The 19,744-nt window shown below is 30.8% G+C and overlaps 2 protein-coding genes across 2 annotated transcripts; both read left to right on the forward strand.

Annotated features, from left to right (window-relative positions):
* The first annotated feature begins 13,740 nt into the window (after nt 1–13,740).
* LOC133830269 (uncharacterized) lies at nt 13,741–14,799 on the forward strand. Its single transcript, XM_062260206.1, has one exon. The coding sequence runs from the start codon at nt 13,741–13,743 to the stop codon at nt 14,797–14,799; it is 1,059 nt and encodes a 352-aa protein (XP_062116190.1).
* Nucleotides 14,800–14,818: 19 nt separating this feature from the next.
* Nucleotides 14,819–17,314, forward strand: LOC133830278 (uncharacterized). Its single transcript, XM_062260215.1, has 3 exons — nt 14,819–16,017; nt 16,506–16,593; nt 16,676–17,314. Exons 1-3 carry the CDS (start codon nt 14,819–14,821, stop codon nt 17,312–17,314), a joined length of 1,926 nt encoding a protein of 641 aa, XP_062116199.1.
* Nucleotides 17,315–19,744: the final 2,430 nt, after the last annotated feature.

Genomic DNA, 19,744 nt, shown 5'->3' on the forward strand with positions numbered 1-19,744 from the left:
CCATGATGGGCAGGGGCAGCGATGGTTCGAGGACTGCTGGAGGGCTCTCGGATGGTCACTCCCATTGGTCGTCGCCTCTAGGTTGTAAAACATCTTGCTGCTACTCAGGGATTTCCTGTCCTTCGGTGCCCTCTCCAGTGGCACTCCCCGCAGTGGATTCCCTCACTTCTTGATGAGGATCTAAAAGGTCGACCAGCCTTAAATTGCTTTCAGTGACCAGCTCCTTGACGCTCTTTTCTATGTTCGTCATGCTGGCTAGGGTTGTGGCCCTTATCTCCATCTCTGGAGTGGGGTCTGTTCGATGACATGGACCTAAGTGCAATACCAAATTACTAAGGACAAGGAAAGGAAAAACGAACAAAAATGAACGACCAGAAAGTCTGGCCAGAGATTTAAAAGTTTACCTCCTCGTGTGAAGGCCAAGTTGTCAGCAACCAGGTCTGTAGTGAGGAAGTACTCCTGGGAGTATCCTACATTGGATTTATGGGTAACATCACTCAGGAATATGCGAGCAGATTCTTGGTGGAAGAAGTGGAAAACCCCCGTGTTGTTTTGGTTGGGGTTGGATTTAAGATCGAACAGATAGTTGATCTTGTGTGGGGTAGGCACAGGCCATTTTTTATTTTTGTAAAGGATATGGAATGTTGATAGTACTCTATATCCATTGGGTGTTATTTGAAAAGGGACGACCTTGAAATAATTGGGCACCCTTTGGAAAAAAGCGTGCAAGGGCAAGATTGCCCCTGCCTCGATGTGATACCTCGACCAAGCGCTGAAGGTGACTCCAGGCATGTTTTCCCTTTGGTCGAGTGTGGGTTTATGTAAGGTAATGTCAGGAATCCCATACTTCTTGGAATACTTTGCCACCATCCTGATCGATATGACACTAGGAGGGGCAACATACCAGTATGTTTCTGCTCGAGGGCCATCGCGAGGACGGGCTTTTGGCTGAATTTCTAGTGGTGAGAAATTTAGAGGTTGAGGGTCGTTTGACGGACCATCGATATTGGTTGAAGGATGGTTAGAAGGTGAATTGGTAGTTTTCTTTTTCTTACAAGCAGTGTATTTGACACGACCCATGTTTGGTTGACTGGTTAAAGGACTGGTCGTGGGATTTTGTTGTGAAGATAAAGGCTCAAGAAAGGGTAAAGAAGGTTGTTCTTGATCCCTGAACAGCAATGCGAGAAGTTCGTTGTCTATCGGTCTCTCACCTCCCTAGGGATCATGCATGAATATTTGAGAAGAGCAAAGGGGAAGTGAGAATCTACGACCAATAGTTAGAAGAAAAAGAAAAGCAAGGATAACGTTGCTCATGTATAAAAGTTAAGCTTTTATACGACCAGCAGCATCCTAATAAAAACACAACAAATGTGCGAGCAGTTTGAAAAAACAGATCAAAATGCAAAAGTGAAAAAAAAAACTTTTCAACTCTGAAAACAGGCGGGAAAAACCCAGTTTTTTCCGAGAAACTTAAAATTGAATTTTTACTTCGATTTTGGACCCAACATCAGTATTCTTATACCCCACATGTCTTTTTAAGAATTTCCTAGTACATTATACTGCCTAAAATCTCTTCTGGCATAGTTATTCTATGTATTTTTGCCTAAACCCGATTACCCAAAAAACTTTCCAAGAACAATGTGAGCTCAGTTGTGGGAACAGGCAAATTAGGGCCAAAACACGTGAAAATTGCTACAAAATTAAGAAGATGAATTCGAAAAGTTACTTGAAGTAGGAATTTGTTGAAGAAAACATGAGGATGGTGCTTAAAGTTGATCGTAGATTCCTCAGATTAAACTGAAGACACTAGTTTTCTTGGAGGTTTTTTCTGAGTGATATTGAGGAGAGAGAAGGATTGGGTAAAAAATGAAAAGGAGTGGAAGGGCATATATTTATACTGACCGAAACATTAATGGTAATAATGAGAATGGAGTTTCAAGGCATAGGGAATCGCAATAACTGTCAAAATATTTTTGGAAAACTGTAAAGGTTATGACTGCGTGCTTTCTCGAAAAGGTACTGACAGATGTGACAGGTCAGATGGATAGCTGATCGAGTAAGTTTATTAACTGCTGGTCGCAGTAAAATAAACTTGGGGGGCAAATGTTTACCCTAAAAAATACTACTCGCTAACGTGGCAAGATTCGTGTACACGTGGGATATACGTGTCTACTTAGTGACTACAATCAGGTCGACCAACGACTAGGAGAGAAGTTGCTCAATGGATTTAAGAAGAATGATCAACCGTACGATAGAGGTTGTGCTGGTATGTACGACCAAGTCTGGTCGTGGTAACAAAGTCACATTTCAAATACAGTTATAAGATATTTATAAGATATTTTATCCTATTTTTATGTAAAGATTATGTTTTCTGTTATTTTTCAAATATGTATAAATCAAGGTGTATTGGGCCCCGTCGGCCCACAAGTAGATTCTTGAGCCTATAAATAGGACTCAAGGGACTCTTTGAGGAAGGACCCTGGATACCTTTTTCGGAGCTTGTGAAACTCAGTAAACCCTTGTTTGTTGATCATAGGTTCCATAAGATATCAATAATAACATTAAGTGGAAGTAGGTTATTACCAATATCTGGGGCCGAACCACTATAAACTTTGGTGTCGTTTATCTTCTTGAGTTCAATTGATCTTATTTCTATCGTTTTTATTGACTCTGTGTCGTTGACCAAATCGAGGGTCAACACCACCTATACTAATTTTAATTAAGCTTTGATTTAGTTTCTAATTAATCCAAACTTAGTTACTTAATTCTAAGCGTGCTGGCACTACAAGAAAAAGACTCTACAGCGACGACATCTATTGCTCGTCGTTGTATGTAGTCGAAATCCATGACAAATTCATTTGTTTAATTTATTAAAAAATAAGCTACAACAATGACATGTCGTCGCTGTAGGGTTGTCAACATCACACGACCAAGCCCTCCAAATTCCTAGTACCCTAAAGCAACGACATGTCGTCACTGTAGGGCACTAGAAATTTGGAGGGAACAAGAGGCGGGAACTGGCTCTAGTCCTCGTCGAAAAAAAATAGGGAAATATCTTTGTCTATAGCAACGACATGTCGTCACTATAGGGTAAGGAGGGAACTTGACCGCCAAAAATTGGTTGTCAATTTTCACTCCCTATAGAGACGACATGTCATCGCTATAGAGACTCATCTAATCCACTGAGAAGTTATTTTTTAGTCAAAACTTGACCATCAAAAATAGTGGGAAAGTGGACCTCCAAAAATGTCAGTCAAATTTTGACTTCCCATGTCGTCACTATACAATGGACGCATAGTAAATGAAATGAATCATGTACTATTCCCTTATCTATAGCGACGACATGTCGTCACTGCAGGGTCTCACCGTTTGAGTGAAACAGTGCGTTCAACCTTAGTGACGATTGTTTATTACCTATAGCGATGACATGTCGTCGCTATAGATCACAGCAATATAACCCCCAGGAAGAGTCTTTCTTCCTCATTTCTATTCGTTTTTTCTTCAAGCACAGAGAGTTTCTCTGTTTCTCTCCGCCACCCAGCACCGCCCAACCCTATTTTGGCCAATTTCTCCCAAGTTTCGGTAGTCTAAACCCACTATCTTGCTATTATAGCCTTTAATATGTATTTTTTTCTTAATATATGTGTGTATTTTGTATTTTGTGGGAATGAGTTTTGACATTTTTTTTTTTTGTTTTCTTTTTCAGATTTGGGTATTGGATCATCATCCTGAGCATTTGCCTTTGGATAATCCCCCAGCCCGAGCCTTGGCTAATTTTTTTAAAAAAATATTTTGTGATTGATTAATGGTTAAATTATATTTTTAATTGTGTAATTGGTTATTTTAGATAGTGTTGAAAAAAAAAATCATTTTAGGGATTTTTATTGTTAATTTAATTATATTTGTCATTTTTAATTTTGTTTTATGTTAATTTAATTTAATTAAATGTTATGTTATGTTATAAAAAAAAATGTATGATAGGTTAGATATATGTATAAGTATATGTATATAAATGTGAATATATTTTTAAATTGTGTGGTACGTTAGATTAATACGATTAGATGTTTACTATAATTTTTTTGTTTTCAATTGTATATATGTTAGGTTAAATAAAAAAAAAATTTGAATTATATATATGTTAAGTTAGATAAATAATATGTTGATTTGGGAATATGTTTTTGTTGTTTATTTGTGAATTCAAATGATTGTATTAAATTTTATGTATGTTCTACGACTGGTTTATATGTTTTTATGCAGATTTTAAATTTTAGGATAGGCTAGATTATAGCCGTTATGCTGCCGAAATTTTTGTAGATTTAGAAAAATTAAACATTATAAAATAGTTTTAAAGTTAGTGTGATTAAATTTTTTAATTAATAAATTTTAAAGAAACTAATAAAAATTAGTTTAAAAAATTATAAAGTATAAATTAAAATAATAATTTTACAAGTATAAAACTTTATTAATATTTTTTTATTAAATAAGTAGAAATTAAAATAATAATATTTAGTGGTAAATTAATAAATTTATAATTAAATATTTTTTTATTTAATTGATTTTATAATATATTCATAAAATTTGATAATATATGTAGATAAAATAGGTAATTAAGTTAACTTTACTCTTAAAATTAAGTTAAATTAAAATAATAAAACTTTATTTTTATTTTTTAAAAAATAAAAAGTGAAAATTATAATAAGAATTTATAATTATTAATGAACATAATAATAATTATAATTAAATATTTGTTTATATAATGAAACTTTATAATACATTCATAACTAACAATAATATGTATTCATAAAATTCAATAATTTATTCATAAGATTCAATAAGATTTCATAATTTACTTTAAAAAATTAGTGTTTTGGTGATAAAAAAAATTATTAGCAAATAAAGGTAGTTTTTTATGATTATTACACTGTGATAATTTATTTTCCATTTGAATTAGTTATGACGATTGACAACAGTTGGATAACTAATAGACGACGTAATTCTGATGAGTTTTGGAATGATCTCCAAGTATTTATACAATTGGCCAAGAATCATGTGAATGCTTCGGGAGAAGTCAAATGCTCATGTGTTCAGTGTGTCAATATATTGAATCATAAACTGGATGTGGTGGAGGCTTACATACACAGATATGAGTTTTTGCAGTGATACGTGAAGTGGATCTACCACGGTGAAGTTGATATGCCTCCAGTAGTGGACGACGGGGCTCCAGTGACATCATCAATGATGTTATTGGTGAATAAGAAACTAACGAAGAAGGCATAAATGAAGGAATTTCAGATGGTGGTGACAATAGTGCAGAGAATCAATTTGATGACTTGTTTCAAGAGGTCGAAGCTGAGTTATACCCTGGTTGTACTTGGTTGTCTTCCTTGAACTTCTTGGCGAAGATGATGCACATGAAGGTTATGAATAAATGGACAAATAATTCTTTTGATGAACTTTTGAAGTTTATGAAATTTGCATTCCCGAATGAGAATAAGATTCCGACTTCATTCTATGAGTTTAAGAAAAAAATGAGGAAGTTAGGGTTAGGTTATCAATCAATTCATGCTTGCAAGTACAACTATTGTTTGTTCTGGAAGGAGAATTCCCAAAAACAAAGTTGTCCTATATGTGGTGAGAGTCAATAGGTTGATAAAGACACAAATAGGAAAAAAATCGTCCATAAAGTGTTGCAGTACTTCCCTTTGACTCATATAAGCTGAAGCATCTTTATGGTTCAAGGCATATAACAAATGACATGACCTGACATAGTACAAGACGAACGAAAGAAGATGATGTTAGTTGTATCTTCTTTTTTTCTTTCAATAAGTCCCACCTTCGTATGAGTTCCACAATTTTCTTTATTTTACTTAGTTCTTTTCCTTAGACATGTGACTTTTAAGTTGAGATATGAAATATTTGATATATTTTGAGGAGTCCTCTCTATCGATTGGGCTTTAAGTTTCTTTATTAATGGTTAAGTTTTCAATACTTATACTCACTTGAGGTGGTGTCTTTGGTGTTATACTTATATGAACTCCTTATTTCATGTTTTTTACTGAGTTAGGATAGAGACTGTATTTAGAATATTATTCTCGTTAATTAGCTCTATTGATAAAGTCTAGATATAATATTTACTAGTAGAGTCTAGATATTGTTTTGCTAAGTTTATAAATGGTGGTATATACATATTGTTATTATTATAGTTATCATATTTTTGTAGAGAAATTTGTTAGCCCACATTCTTCCGTTTGGTAGATTGAGATGTTGGAGAGATTGACATTATACTACAAGAAAAAAGATTTTTAGCTACAAAAAAATTAGTAGCAAATGATATATATTTAGTAGCTAATACCTATTTTGCTACCAAATTTTTTTGGTAGCAACTTCGTAGCTAAAACCCCGTCGCTAAAAGAATTTTGCTACCAAAATTTTTTGTAGCTAATAGTTCTTATTTTCTACTAAATTTTTAGTAGCAAAATATGATAAATTTAGTAGCAAAATAATTACTTTTTGAGTCTATTAAAATTGTTTTGCTACAACAATTTGGTAGCAAATTTCTTTTAAACTGGTAGCCAAAGCAATTGTCATTAAAATTTTAAAATCCAGCAAAATGATTTTACTACCAAATTTTGGTAGCAAACAATTATTAAACTAGTAGTAAATAAATCTTAAATAATTTAAAACTATACTTTTGCTACTAAAATTTGGTAGCAAAATTAATATACATTAATTAAATTATGTTTTTTAATCAAATATATAATTATTTTTTAATATTTTTTGTTATTTTATTATTATAGCATTTCTAATTATTTTTTATTATATATATATATATATAAAAACAATATTAAAATAACCAAACTAATTTTTATAAAATTAATGAGCTATATTATATACAATTTAAGTGTTTACAATACAAAATATAATATATTATACAAATTAATCACATATACAAATCTAGACTACATCAAAAGTTCATGTTACTGCATGTGGATAGTAACCGATGTGGATAGTGACCGATGTTGATAGTGACTGATCTTTTCCCAGTTCCAATTCCCTTTCCCTTCTGGTTTCCGAAAGAGGTATATGTGAGTTTGTTTGAATTACACAGTATGCTCCAGTTCTTCCTATACCTACACTGCAGTGAAAAAGAAGTTGAAGTCAATTGGGAAGAAGCAGAATTGAAATTTGGAAACTATACTTGAAGTGTCTTTATGAATGAGGAGAGAATACAATTAATCTTGCAAAGTGAGGAACCAGTGAAGTGGTTTGATGACTCAACAAAACTGATTAATATGTATTGAACAATAATACAAATATCTTAGAAAAAAATTTAAAAAACTATCCTACTATATATATATAGGGTAATTCTGTGGTACGGGTGTACTAAATGCCCGTACCGGTGCGGCTGTAAATTAATTTCCACAGCCTCTTTCCATTTTTCCTCTATTTCTTTTTTTTATTTGACTTTGATTGTCGTGGATTAACATTCTAAATTTGACATTTAACATATCATATGGAATTTGGTATAATTTTGGCTCAAGTAAAGCAATCATGACTTCAGTTTTTATAATATATATATATATATGCATGGTTTGTCTTTCAATTTTATTTGAATTTATTGAAATTTAATTGAAAGATTAATTAAAATCTAAAGTTATGTACAAATTTGACGTACTAAAGTAGTAAAGTTTGTCTTTCATTATAAATGGGTTGGTTGAATCAATTAATCAACTATCCTACTATCCAACATGTTCAGTAAATTAATTTCCACACCCTTTTGCCATTTTTCATCTGTTTCTTCTTTTTTTTCTCTTAGATGATTAGTTTATTCAGTAGAGGTTGAAATGAAAAACCCACTCGTTGAAATAAAAAATTTCCCAAGCACAATAACTAAAATTTTAAGAAAAATTCGAAACCCAGTTCAATTCAAACAATAAGAAACCAAAAAAAAAACTGAGGTTTCCTTAAGAGTACTGTAAATGGAGAAAGAAAAATGACATTTGAGTCTGAAGATAAATGAATTACAGACATAAATAAATATGGTTGAGAGAAATGGATGACAAAGATAGAAGATTAAATTTTTAAAATATATAAATTAAAATAAAGAAGAAGAAATTAAAATACTGTTGTGGAAGAGTAGAGAAAAAAAAAGATTGTTGACGTGTCTTACTCTCTATCCTATATATATATATATATATATTCTATTTTTTAATAATAAAAAACTAATAAATTTAACTATAACCACACATTTAGGAAATAACAACCACCATTAATTATAAAATAATAAATTTAGTTTTAATTTATTATAAGAGTGTAAAAAATCAAATAATAAACATTAATTATAAAAATACAATTTGAAAGATATTTCATTATTAACGTGAATAGGAAAAATCTCAAAAGTGGTATGTTTGTTTCAAATTCCTTTAAAAAAATAAAACTTTATTAAAACTTTCAAACTGTTAAAATGGTCTGTTACCGTGAAATAAGGTAAGACCTCAAACTTGATTTTTTTGTTTTAAAGTTCTATGCATTTAAATCATTCAAACTTGATATAATAATATTCAATTACACTAATTGGGTGAAAAAACAGAGTAAATAAATATCAAATCATTCAAAATAAAAAATCTCTAAATTTAATTAATTCTGTTGAGATATTTTTAAACAATATTAAGTTTAAATTAATTTTAAAATAATATCTATAATTTAACATCACATTCACACTCTTATATAAGAGTTACCATATTGATTACTTTTATCAACATTGAATTTTTCTCTCCAGCCAAAATATCAAGTATGAGAGTACATCATTACTACATCTACCTCAAGTTCTTTATAATCATAAATTGTTGTATTATTTAAATAGATTTACAACTTTTTTTTTCTCAAATCAGGTGTTCAATCTACAATCAGGCCAGACAATTCATGTACTCTCAAATCAGGTATTCAATCTACAATCAGGTCAGTCAATTCATTTATTTAAATTAAGTTTAACTCAGTTTCTTTATAATTATACATCATTTGTTGTATTTTTTAAATTGATTTACAACCCTTTTTTTCTCAAATTAGGTGTTCAATCTAAGCAAAGTTCCAAGGTAAATCATTATTGCCACACAAAAATATTGCAAAATCATTTTATACAAAACCAGATAGTGAGTCACAAATCAGCACAAATCACAAGGTACCATATCATTTCTCATACAAATTCAATTATAAATTAACATATTTATCTTATAGAAATTTATTTTTATCTCAAATCAAATTGTGTTTAGGAACCATCCTATACAAATTAAGTTTTGAATTACTATATTATGCTAATACAAATTCAGTTATGAATTCCTATATTATGCATTGTGAGTAAAAATACTTTAGATGTTATTAGTTTATGAATTTAGTTTATTAAAAATAGTAACACAATCAGAGAAATAAAACCATTAATTGTTAGGATAATAAGATTTAAAACTAAAAACCAAATACAAAGTATAAAATAACAAAACAAGACAATAGTAGACAGAGACCTACAAGCATTAATAAGATTTTATAATTGATACATATACCTGTAAGCTTTTCCCTTTTTTGCTTGATTTTCCCTTTGTTTGCTTGAGGACCTTCCCTGTTATTAAAAATAGTAACACAATCAGGAATAAACTAAGTAAATAGGTAGATACTCCACATATGACATCTGTTTCCCCTACCCCTTTGGGCCCAATTACCTATCACTGATTGCCGCTTCTTATGCCCATCAGTACAACGATCCTCCTCACCATCACTATCTTCTTCGCAGAGAGGGGTTACAATTGCCTTCCCCGGCCTCTGTCTAATATCTAGACCAAGAACACAAAGAACAAAACATAACAAATATGAAATTAGAATCAGTGAAACAAACAACTAAAATTAAACATATTGCAAACTGAAACAACAGCATTGTTCTAAAGAATAATAATACAAAAAATCCAATGGGATATATTACACATTTCCATTGACCACCCAAGATTTTTAACTTAATTATGCATTACAAGGTAACAAGAACAACACCTTTAGCCAAGTCTTGTGTCTTTTCAATGATCCACCATTTAAAAGAGCCATGACAGTACAGGATTTCAGCTCCATATCACTTTCCATAGGCTTTGCAGCCAGAGTCCGAGCAACTTTAGTGACCTAATTCAGTGAAAAAAAATGAACAATCATAATCATTCTAAACTATACATAGCTACTTCCTACCCGTTATACATAGCTACCCGTTATACGTATTCAAATACTGCAGCCAAGAATTAAAATTGCATTTTTTTCCCTACTTTTAAAGAATATTTTGAAAAAGAATATGTAAATTCCAGTTTTTGACCCAATTACAGAAAAACTCCAGAATGGTATTCTTACTTGCATACCAAGTTCCCTAGTGGGCATCACCATGAGTGCTTGAACAGCTGATCTTTGAGTGTTTATAACGGAAAATATCAACAAAAGATATGTCAGTGTCTTCCCGGAACCTGTCTACAGGACAAAGAACAAGGACCAAAATTAATCTTCTAAGTTACAGGCTTACAACAATAATTTCACACTTATACACTCTACAATGGAACCTAACATTATTTTTAGTTTAGTCTTAAAACCCAATGCACAAGTTGCTTCTCAAATATAATTCATAGCCCAAACGCCAGACCTTTTTTGGAGCACTGTAACGAAAATTTGATAAATTTCAACGGTGTTAAGCAACAATGGCTATAGATTCACATTGAGAAATTCGAATAAAATTGAAATTTGACCTGAGCGTGAAGCACACAATCGAAACATCATAGAAAAGAAGAATAAAAAACTTTAACAGTTTCTAAATCAACACAACTCTCACATTTCACAAGAAAAAACTTTAACAGTCAGCTCCACCGTATTGTTCCCTCGAAACCAATGTAGATTATAATCACAGAAATTCATTTGCAATATTCCAAGAAAGAGAAAAATAAACAGTTCACTGAGCCAAAGATCAGAGTGGCTTCGGGCTCACCTGGCTTCGGGGTCGCGCGCGAGGGAGGCGAAGATGGAGCTGACGATGATGGTGAGGGCTGGGTTGGGATCAAGTCTTGCTTCGGGGTCACCTGGCTTCTAGGTCACCTGGCTTCAGGGTCGCGCGCGAGGGAGGCAGAGATGGAGTAGACGAAGATGGCGACGGCTAGGTTGGGATCAACTTTGCCTTCGGGGTCACCTGGCTTTAGGGTCGCGCGCGAGGGAGGCGGAGATCGAGCTGATGATGATGGTGATGGTGATGGCGATGGTCACGCCTGGGCTCGGGTCGTGCGCGAGGGAGGCGGAGATGGAGGTGACGAAGGGCGAGGGCTAGGTTGGGATCTCGGGTACCTGGAGACGATGGTGGTGTTTTGTTTTGGGGGGGTGCAGGCGGCTGTTGAAATAAAATTAGGTTAAGTGTTTGGTTAGATGAGAAAGAGAAATATCTAGGGTTATGTATGGGCTTTAGATGTTTTTTTGTTTTGGGCTGGACCCAATATGTAATTTTTACCCCTAATAATCTTAAAATCTACCTAAAATTTATAATACAAAATATTAATAACTAAAAATTTATGTCTAAAATTTATAACTTAGGTAAAAAAAATTATACAAAATTTGAAAGATATTATTATCATCATATAATATTAATAATTAAGTTATTTTGAATAACAAATTGGATATATATATTAATAATAATATTCCAAATATATAAATTGTATATATTAATAAATATATAAATATTATTGTTATGAATTTCCATATATATATATAACATAGTTTGGTGGATTAACATATTGTTATATAAAAAAAATATAAATACATTAAAAATTTAACTTTATTATTATTATTATAACTTTATTTTCAGGATTACACTCATCGTTATTCACCTTCAACACTTTAAGTGCTACCAGGTTAGTAGTAAAATATTAATTATTTATTATTACCTAAATAATTAAAAGTTACTTGGACTATGAAAATTTAGTTAATTAGTATATTTAAAACATATTTTATCATTTAATTATTTAAATACAAAATCAACGTGCAAATAGGTTGATTTAGTATATATGTCATATTTTATGCATTGCAATTTTATTTTTAATAAGTAACGTGCAATTTTATCAATAATAGTAGTGTTTAAATGTTTATAATAATAGTAAGGTTTTGGGTTTTGAGTTTAATATTAATGTAATCTTATACTTTATCCAAAATGTATACTTCAAAATATTAATAACTAAAAATTTAGACCAAAAATTTTTAAATTAGATAAACAAAATTTTTATTTATATATATTTAAATAAATAAAAATTAAATAAGTTAGGTGGACAAAATTTGAAAGATATTATTATCATCATATAATATTAATAATTAAGTTATTTTGAATAACAAATTGGATATATATTAATAATAATATTCCAAATATATAAATTGTATATATTAATAAATATATAAATATTATTGTTATTAATTTCCATATATATATATAACATAGTTTGGTGGATTAACATATTGTTATATAAAAAAATATAAATACATTAAAAATTTAACTTTATTATTATTATTATAACTTTATTTTCAGGATTATACTCATCGCTATTCACCTTCAACACTTTGAGTGCTATCAGGTTAGTAGTAAAATATTAATTATTTATTATTACATAAATAATTGAAAGTTACTTGGACTATGAAAATTTAGTTAATTAGTATATTTAAAACATATTTTATCATTTAATTATTTAAATACAAAATCAACGTGCAAATAGGTTGATTTAGTATATATGTCATATTTTATGCATTGCAGATTTATTTTTAATAAGTAACATGCAATTTTATCAATAATAGTAGTGTTTAAATGTTTATAATAATAGTAGGGTTTTGGGTTTTGAGTTTAATATTAATGTGATCTTATACTTTATCCTAAAGGTATACTTCAAAATATTAATAACTAAAAATTTAGACCCCAAATTTTTAATTTAGTTAAATAACAAATTGGATATATATTAATAATAATTTTTATTTTCTTGATAGTTGTAGGTTCCTGGTTGTTAAGTGTAAAATAGACACATATGTGACCGTCTTTGATTGGTCCATGTCATTATTTTTTATTTTTTATTTTTTATTTAAAAATTCATTTTAATATTAAAAAGTTATTTTAGAAATAGAAAATGAAGATTTGATTTAAATGTATGTTCAGTTTATTATTTACGTTTTATTTTTATTTAACTTTAGAATTTTATATATTAAATTATTTTAAATTAGAACTTAAGCTAAGATTTTGTAAAGTTTTTTTAGTTTTTTTTTATTTTACTATTTTAATTAAATTTATAAATGAATAATAATTTTAGTGTGTAAAATAATTTCTCCTTCAAAAAGAATTTTTAAAGTATTTTATTTTTAAATTTTTTAATTAGATTTTAAATAATTTTTTAATATTTGAATGAAATTTTTAAATAAAACATTAAAAATAATGGCATGTATCGATCAAAGACTTCCACATATGTGTCTATCTGACACTTAAATTAAATGTATTTATAAATATATATATATATGTAAAATAATTATAAAAAAATATGCATGTAATCGAGTAGGATAGGAATTACTTATACTTGTATCCTACCCTATACTCACATCAGATACATGTTTTTTTTTTACCATACCATAACCATATAATTCAATGGCTAATTAAGTGTTTTATTTTTGTCAATGTAGTATAATTCATCATTTACTTGTTCGAAAGATAATAGAGAAATGATGGATAAAAATTGGATTTTCCAAAAGAATAGATTATCCGTAGAGTATTTTGATGGACTTAAGAGTTTTATTAAATTATCAACGCTTCACTTAAATGGTGAAAATAAAATTCGATGTCCATGTGTTTCATGTATGAACTTATATTACCATGACTTGGAGACAATTGAGCGTCATATATTCGTAAAGGGATTTTATAGTAAATATGTTACATGGGAGTATCATGGGGAAGATATCACAGAAGTAAACGAAGACCAAGAGGACCTAGAAACAAATAGTGAAGAAGACGAAATATCATGTGATAGTGATAATGAAGACGATGACGATATGATACCAGCATTAGAAGATTTAGCTAATCAATATCATCATAATAGTGATTTTGTGAACCTTGGAGATTTAAATGAGCACAATGATGAAAGGAATACATTGCCTGACTTATTTGCAGAAGCAGAAAAGGAGTTATCCTTTGGATGTACAACGTTCTCAATCTTAACATTTATTGTTAATCTAATGCACATTAAAGTGATGTGTGGTTGGAGTAACAAATCTTTTGATCTGTTGCTCGACTTACTTTCGAAAGCATTTCCCAAAGACAATAAAATTCCACAATCTTATTATGACGCTAAGAAAATGTTGCGTGATCTTGGTTTAGGGTACGAAACTATTCATGTATGTGAGTATGATTGTGCTTTATTTTGGAAAGAGATTAAAAATGCTGAAAGATGTCCTATATGTGGTCATGAACGATACAAATTCCAAGGAACTAAAGGCAATAAGATCCCACACAAAAAGATGCAATATTTTCCTATAACTCCACGACTACAGAGACTTTTTATGTCACACCATACATCATCTGATATGAGGTGGCATAAGGAAGAATGTGTTGATACAGAAGGTGTACTTAGACACCCGGCAGATGCAGAGGTTTGGAAGGATTTTGATAGACAATATCCAGATTTTGCAAAAGAATCTAGAAATGTAAGGCTTGGATTTGCAACAGATGGGTTCAATCCATTCGGTGATTATCAAACTCGTACAGTATGTGGCCAGTGTTACTAATGCCATATAACATGCCGCCATGGAGATGCATGAAACGAGAATTCTTAATGATGGCATTATTGATTCCGGGACGCGTGCTCCAGGAAAAGACATAGATGTCTATTTACAACCTCTGATCAATGAGCTGAAAGAACTATGGGAAAATGGTGTACGTACTTTTGATATTATTGATAAAGAATATTTTACAATGCGTGCAGCAATATTGTGGACGATCCATGATTTTCCAGCATATGGTACTGTATCTGGGTATAGCACTCAAGGTTATAAAGCTTGTCCTGTTTGTGAAGATGACATGTCTTCATTTCGAATAAGAGGAAAAACATGTTTCATGGGTCATCGTCGATATTTGTGTCCGAACCACCAATGGCGCAATGATATGGAGTATGACGGTACAATTGAACGGCGTTCACCTCCAAGAATTTTAACAGCAGATGAAATCTTAGATAAATTAAAGGGTGTATGGAAATGTAGGGCAGGTAAAAATGATAAGATCATTAAGGACGATAAGCAACAAATGAAGGATGCATGTTATGAAAATAACACGAACTGGAGGCGAAAAAGTATTTTTTGGGAGTTAGAATATTGGCCTAAATTAAAACTAAGACATAATTTGGATGTAATGCATATTGAGAAAAATATATGTGATAGTGTAGTTGGTACAATATTTAGTATTGATGGGAAGTCTAAAGATACTGAAAAGGCAAGACTTGATTTACAAGATTTAAATATTCGTAAGCAGCTACACATGAAAAAGAAGGGGAACAAATGGTTCAAACCAGTAGCATGCTATACATTATCAGCGAAGGAGCGACAAGAATTTTGTACGCTCATAAAGTCTGTAAAATTTCCTGATGGATATGCTGCAAATATTTCTCGGAATGTTAACATGAAAGATGGAAAGTTATTTGGGTTGAAAAGTCATGATTGTGATATTTTATTACAGAGGTTGTTACCTATTGGTTTAAGGCCATATTTGAAAAAGAAAGTAATGGATGCTATTGCTGAGCTGTCGTTATTCTTCAAAAAGCTATGTGCGAGGACATTATATGTGAAAGACTTAGACGAATTGGAAAAGGGCGTTGTACTCACGCTGTGTAAATTAGATAGTATCTTTCCTCCTGCCTTCTTTGATGTGATGATTCATCTTATGGTTCACTTGCCATTAGAAGCTAAGTTAGGTGGTCCAGTACAAATGCGATGGATGTATTCAATCGAAAGGTAACAAAATCTATAACTTAAGTTTAAAAAATTAAATAATCATTGAATACAATTCTTTATTACTATATATTGAAAACATAATTAATTTCAGGGAATTAGGTCATTTGAAAAAATATGTGAAAAACAAAGCTCGACCTGAAGGTTCTATTGTAGAAGGATACATTATTACTGAGGCACTAAACTTCTGTTCAATGTATCTTCGTGGAATGGAAACACGCTTTAATCGTCCTGAGCGCAATCCTGATTACCTTGGAATTAGAAAACAATCGACACTGTGAATATTCAACATGCCTACAAGACCATTTGGAAGACAATCATCCATCACACTAACTCAAGATCAACGAACCCAAGTTCAATGGTACATTTTGAATAATTGTCCTGAGTTGGAACCATATTTAACATAAGTTTATAATTTTATTTTTTAAATTCTAACAACATTTAGGTTTTAGCATAAAAATAATCTTTCATAGTACTTATTTTGAACACAGAGAACATAGATTATTCTTACAATCTCAAGGAATTCTGGATATCAATCAAGTGCAAAAAAATGAATTTTCAACATGGTTTGAAAATAAAGTAAGTTTAAATATCAATGTTTGATATTCTAAAATTTTTATTTGTCTTGATCTTACATTTATAATTTTATCTGCCATCACAGATAAAAAAAATGAATGAAACAATATCTGGTAAAGCACAGGAAGATTTGTATGCAATTGCAATGCAACCAAGTTTTTTGGCTTGTACATATGTTAGTTGTATGGTTAATGGAGTTCGATACCATACAAAAAGTCGAGATGAAAGACTTTTAACTCAAAACTACGGTGTTCACGTTGAAGCAGAATATGATGGAAATATATGTGATTTTTATGGTGTCATCAATGAAATTTGGGAAGTACATTACCTCTATTTGAACAAAGTTATATTGTTCAAATGCTCTTGGTACAATACCAATGGAAGTGATAGAATGTACTCTGAATATAACTTTACTAGTATCAACATCAACTCAGAATGGTTTGAAGATGAACCATTTGTTCTTGCCAATCAAGTAAGTTTGGTTTTTTATTTGGATGACATTAAAAAAAGTAAAGATAATAAAGATTGGAAAGTGGTACAAAAATTAAATCATCGTCACATCTGGGATATACCATCAAAGCCAATGGACGGTGAAGTTGATGATGAAGATCCAACTATCAACAGTTCTAAAGCATATCAAGAAGAATCTTCGAATGACATTGGCATGAATTTTGATTCAACGACAAATGATACTAATCTTATTCGGGGTGATTTGAAGATATAGAATGTGATAATCATCAATTGTTCAATGAACTTCAAATAAATCATAATGATCAAGTTCAAAGTGATATAAACAGTGATGATATTAATGAAGAAGCTTTACTCGATGATTCTGAAGATATAACTTTGAGTGATGAAATTGATTAACTATAAAGTGTGTTATTATTTTTATTTTTTGTAAAGTTTTGAATATGCAAATTTATTATATGCTAATAAAAAAATTATATTTTTTAGATTTTTAATCATGACAAATGAGAAGTCTCTCGATCCACCAATAAGTACTAGAAGGGTGTTTGGCCGTAAGAGGATGCATATTAACTCTTCATCATCTACACAGTCTCCTCCTCGTTTGCCATGTTCTTCCAATGATGATTCAATGACACCATTAAATGATGAAACACACAAGTCCTCAGAAGGTATAAATGGTTTATGTACAACTTATGATAATATGATAATATATACATTAGAAAATTTATGAAAATAGTTATGATTATAAGTAATATAACAATTATTTGACAGAATCAAGGAAGAGACCTTGTGGCCCTACTCGTGGGGATGGTGTCAGACGCTTATTAAAGGATGATGCAAGTTAAAGATTTCCTATAAAAAAGGAGAACTTCGAGTTCATGGGACGCATGCCACTGCATTTGTGAACATTGTTGGTGTAAATGTACGCCATCATGCTCCACTTCAGTATAGTAGATGGGCTAAAGTTCTTCCAGAAGATAAGAAAGTCGTATATGCTCGTATCATGGTATGTTTATGTTACCATACTTATTTTATAATATTTTTTGCATGACAATTTATTTTTTGAAATTCTTTTTTCCAAGATGTATTCGAGATGGATTTTAAAAAAGATCCATATCTTGAAAACTATTTGCAATCATTATTGTTCAGAGCGCTATAAAAGATTATCGTAATAATTTTCACAGAGAGTACAAGAATATCATCAAAGAAGGTAAGAATCCATTAGAAAATCAGCCTGTGAAATTGGTGCTAAGAGATGAAGATTGGCAATGGATGTGCAATAAATGTTTCTCTAATGAAGAATGGAAGGTATCCTACATTTCTTGAATTATTTGTACACATTTCATAATTTTTAATTCTTAAAACTCACATGAAAAGTATTTTGTAGAAAAAGTCAATTGCAGGGTCAAAAAATAGATCAAGTGTTTCCTTTATGCATTCTGGTGGAACTAAGTCATTTATTCAGTATTTACATGAGGAGGTAAACATGTATTTGGCATAATATCATTGTAATTTTATTATATTTAATGTTATTAATTATTTAAATGCATTACAGAAATAAAAAAAAATAATGGATGACAAAGTACAACAAGAAACAATGAAGTTTGGAGAGATTGAAATGTTTCGAAAAACTCATTGTACAATTAAGAATGAGTGGACCCACAGAATAGCCGAGGACAAATATGTATGTTCGACTTTTAAAAATTATGAATTTTTACCTTCTAAATTTTGTAAAACTATTACACTATTATTTTGTTGTTATTGTAGAAGGAAATGGTAGAGTTACGAAAAGAGAAACTCATTCAATTTGAAGATGGATTGTTACTAGTAGTGGATGAGGCTGCTATATACAGGCAAGTTTTAGGCGAAGAAAAATATGGTTGGTTAAAAGGTTTTGTTCCTATACCCGGAAAGAAGATGTCAACCCAGTTATCATCCAAACGTGAAGAGATTGAAGATGAACATTTGAAGAAATTAGAGAAAATCGTTGAAGATCTTAAAAACGAACAAAATAACAACATTGCAAGAATTATTCAAGAGAATATGGAGAAGTTCTACGAATCACAACAAAGTCGATTATTAGAACAAAGAGTATTAGAGTCACAAATCACACCTCCTCCATCAATGGTTTCATTAAATTTTAAATTTTAAATCCAATCTTACATATAATTTATGATGTTTTTTTCTAATCAATTATTAATTTTATATTTTGTTTCAGAATAAACAACATAGTCTTTCACCGCAACTGGAGCCATGTAAAGGAGAAGATCAACCTTCTTCTTCACAAACTCTCAATACATCCTCCACAAGTTTAAAGGAAGTGCAAAAATCTCCAATTCAATTTGAGATGCCCAAGGATGCTCCAAAGAGTGTAAAAGCTGTATTACTAGCTGTTCGACTTTATGAACCTTCACATACATTTCGTATTGCCATGGACCCAGAAATTTTGGATAGTGATCAATACTTATTTATTTCACCTGAAGATGTGATTCACCTTGGCACCATGACAGAGATTGGAGCTCCTTGTATAACATTTTGGATCAGGTAAAAAAGAAATACCTTTCACATAATTCTCATGCACAAAATAACATTATTTGTCTTACAAATTCAATTGTAATATTTAGGATCTTACATCGAAAGTTGGAAAAAGCAAATCGAGCACAATATTTTCGTTTCTTTCATCCAA

This window comes from Humulus lupulus, chromosome 1 (assembly GCF_963169125.1).
Source record: "Humulus lupulus chromosome 1, drHumLupu1.1, whole genome shotgun sequence".
Taxonomy (NCBI): Eukaryota; Viridiplantae; Streptophyta; class Magnoliopsida; order Rosales; family Cannabaceae; genus Humulus; species Humulus lupulus.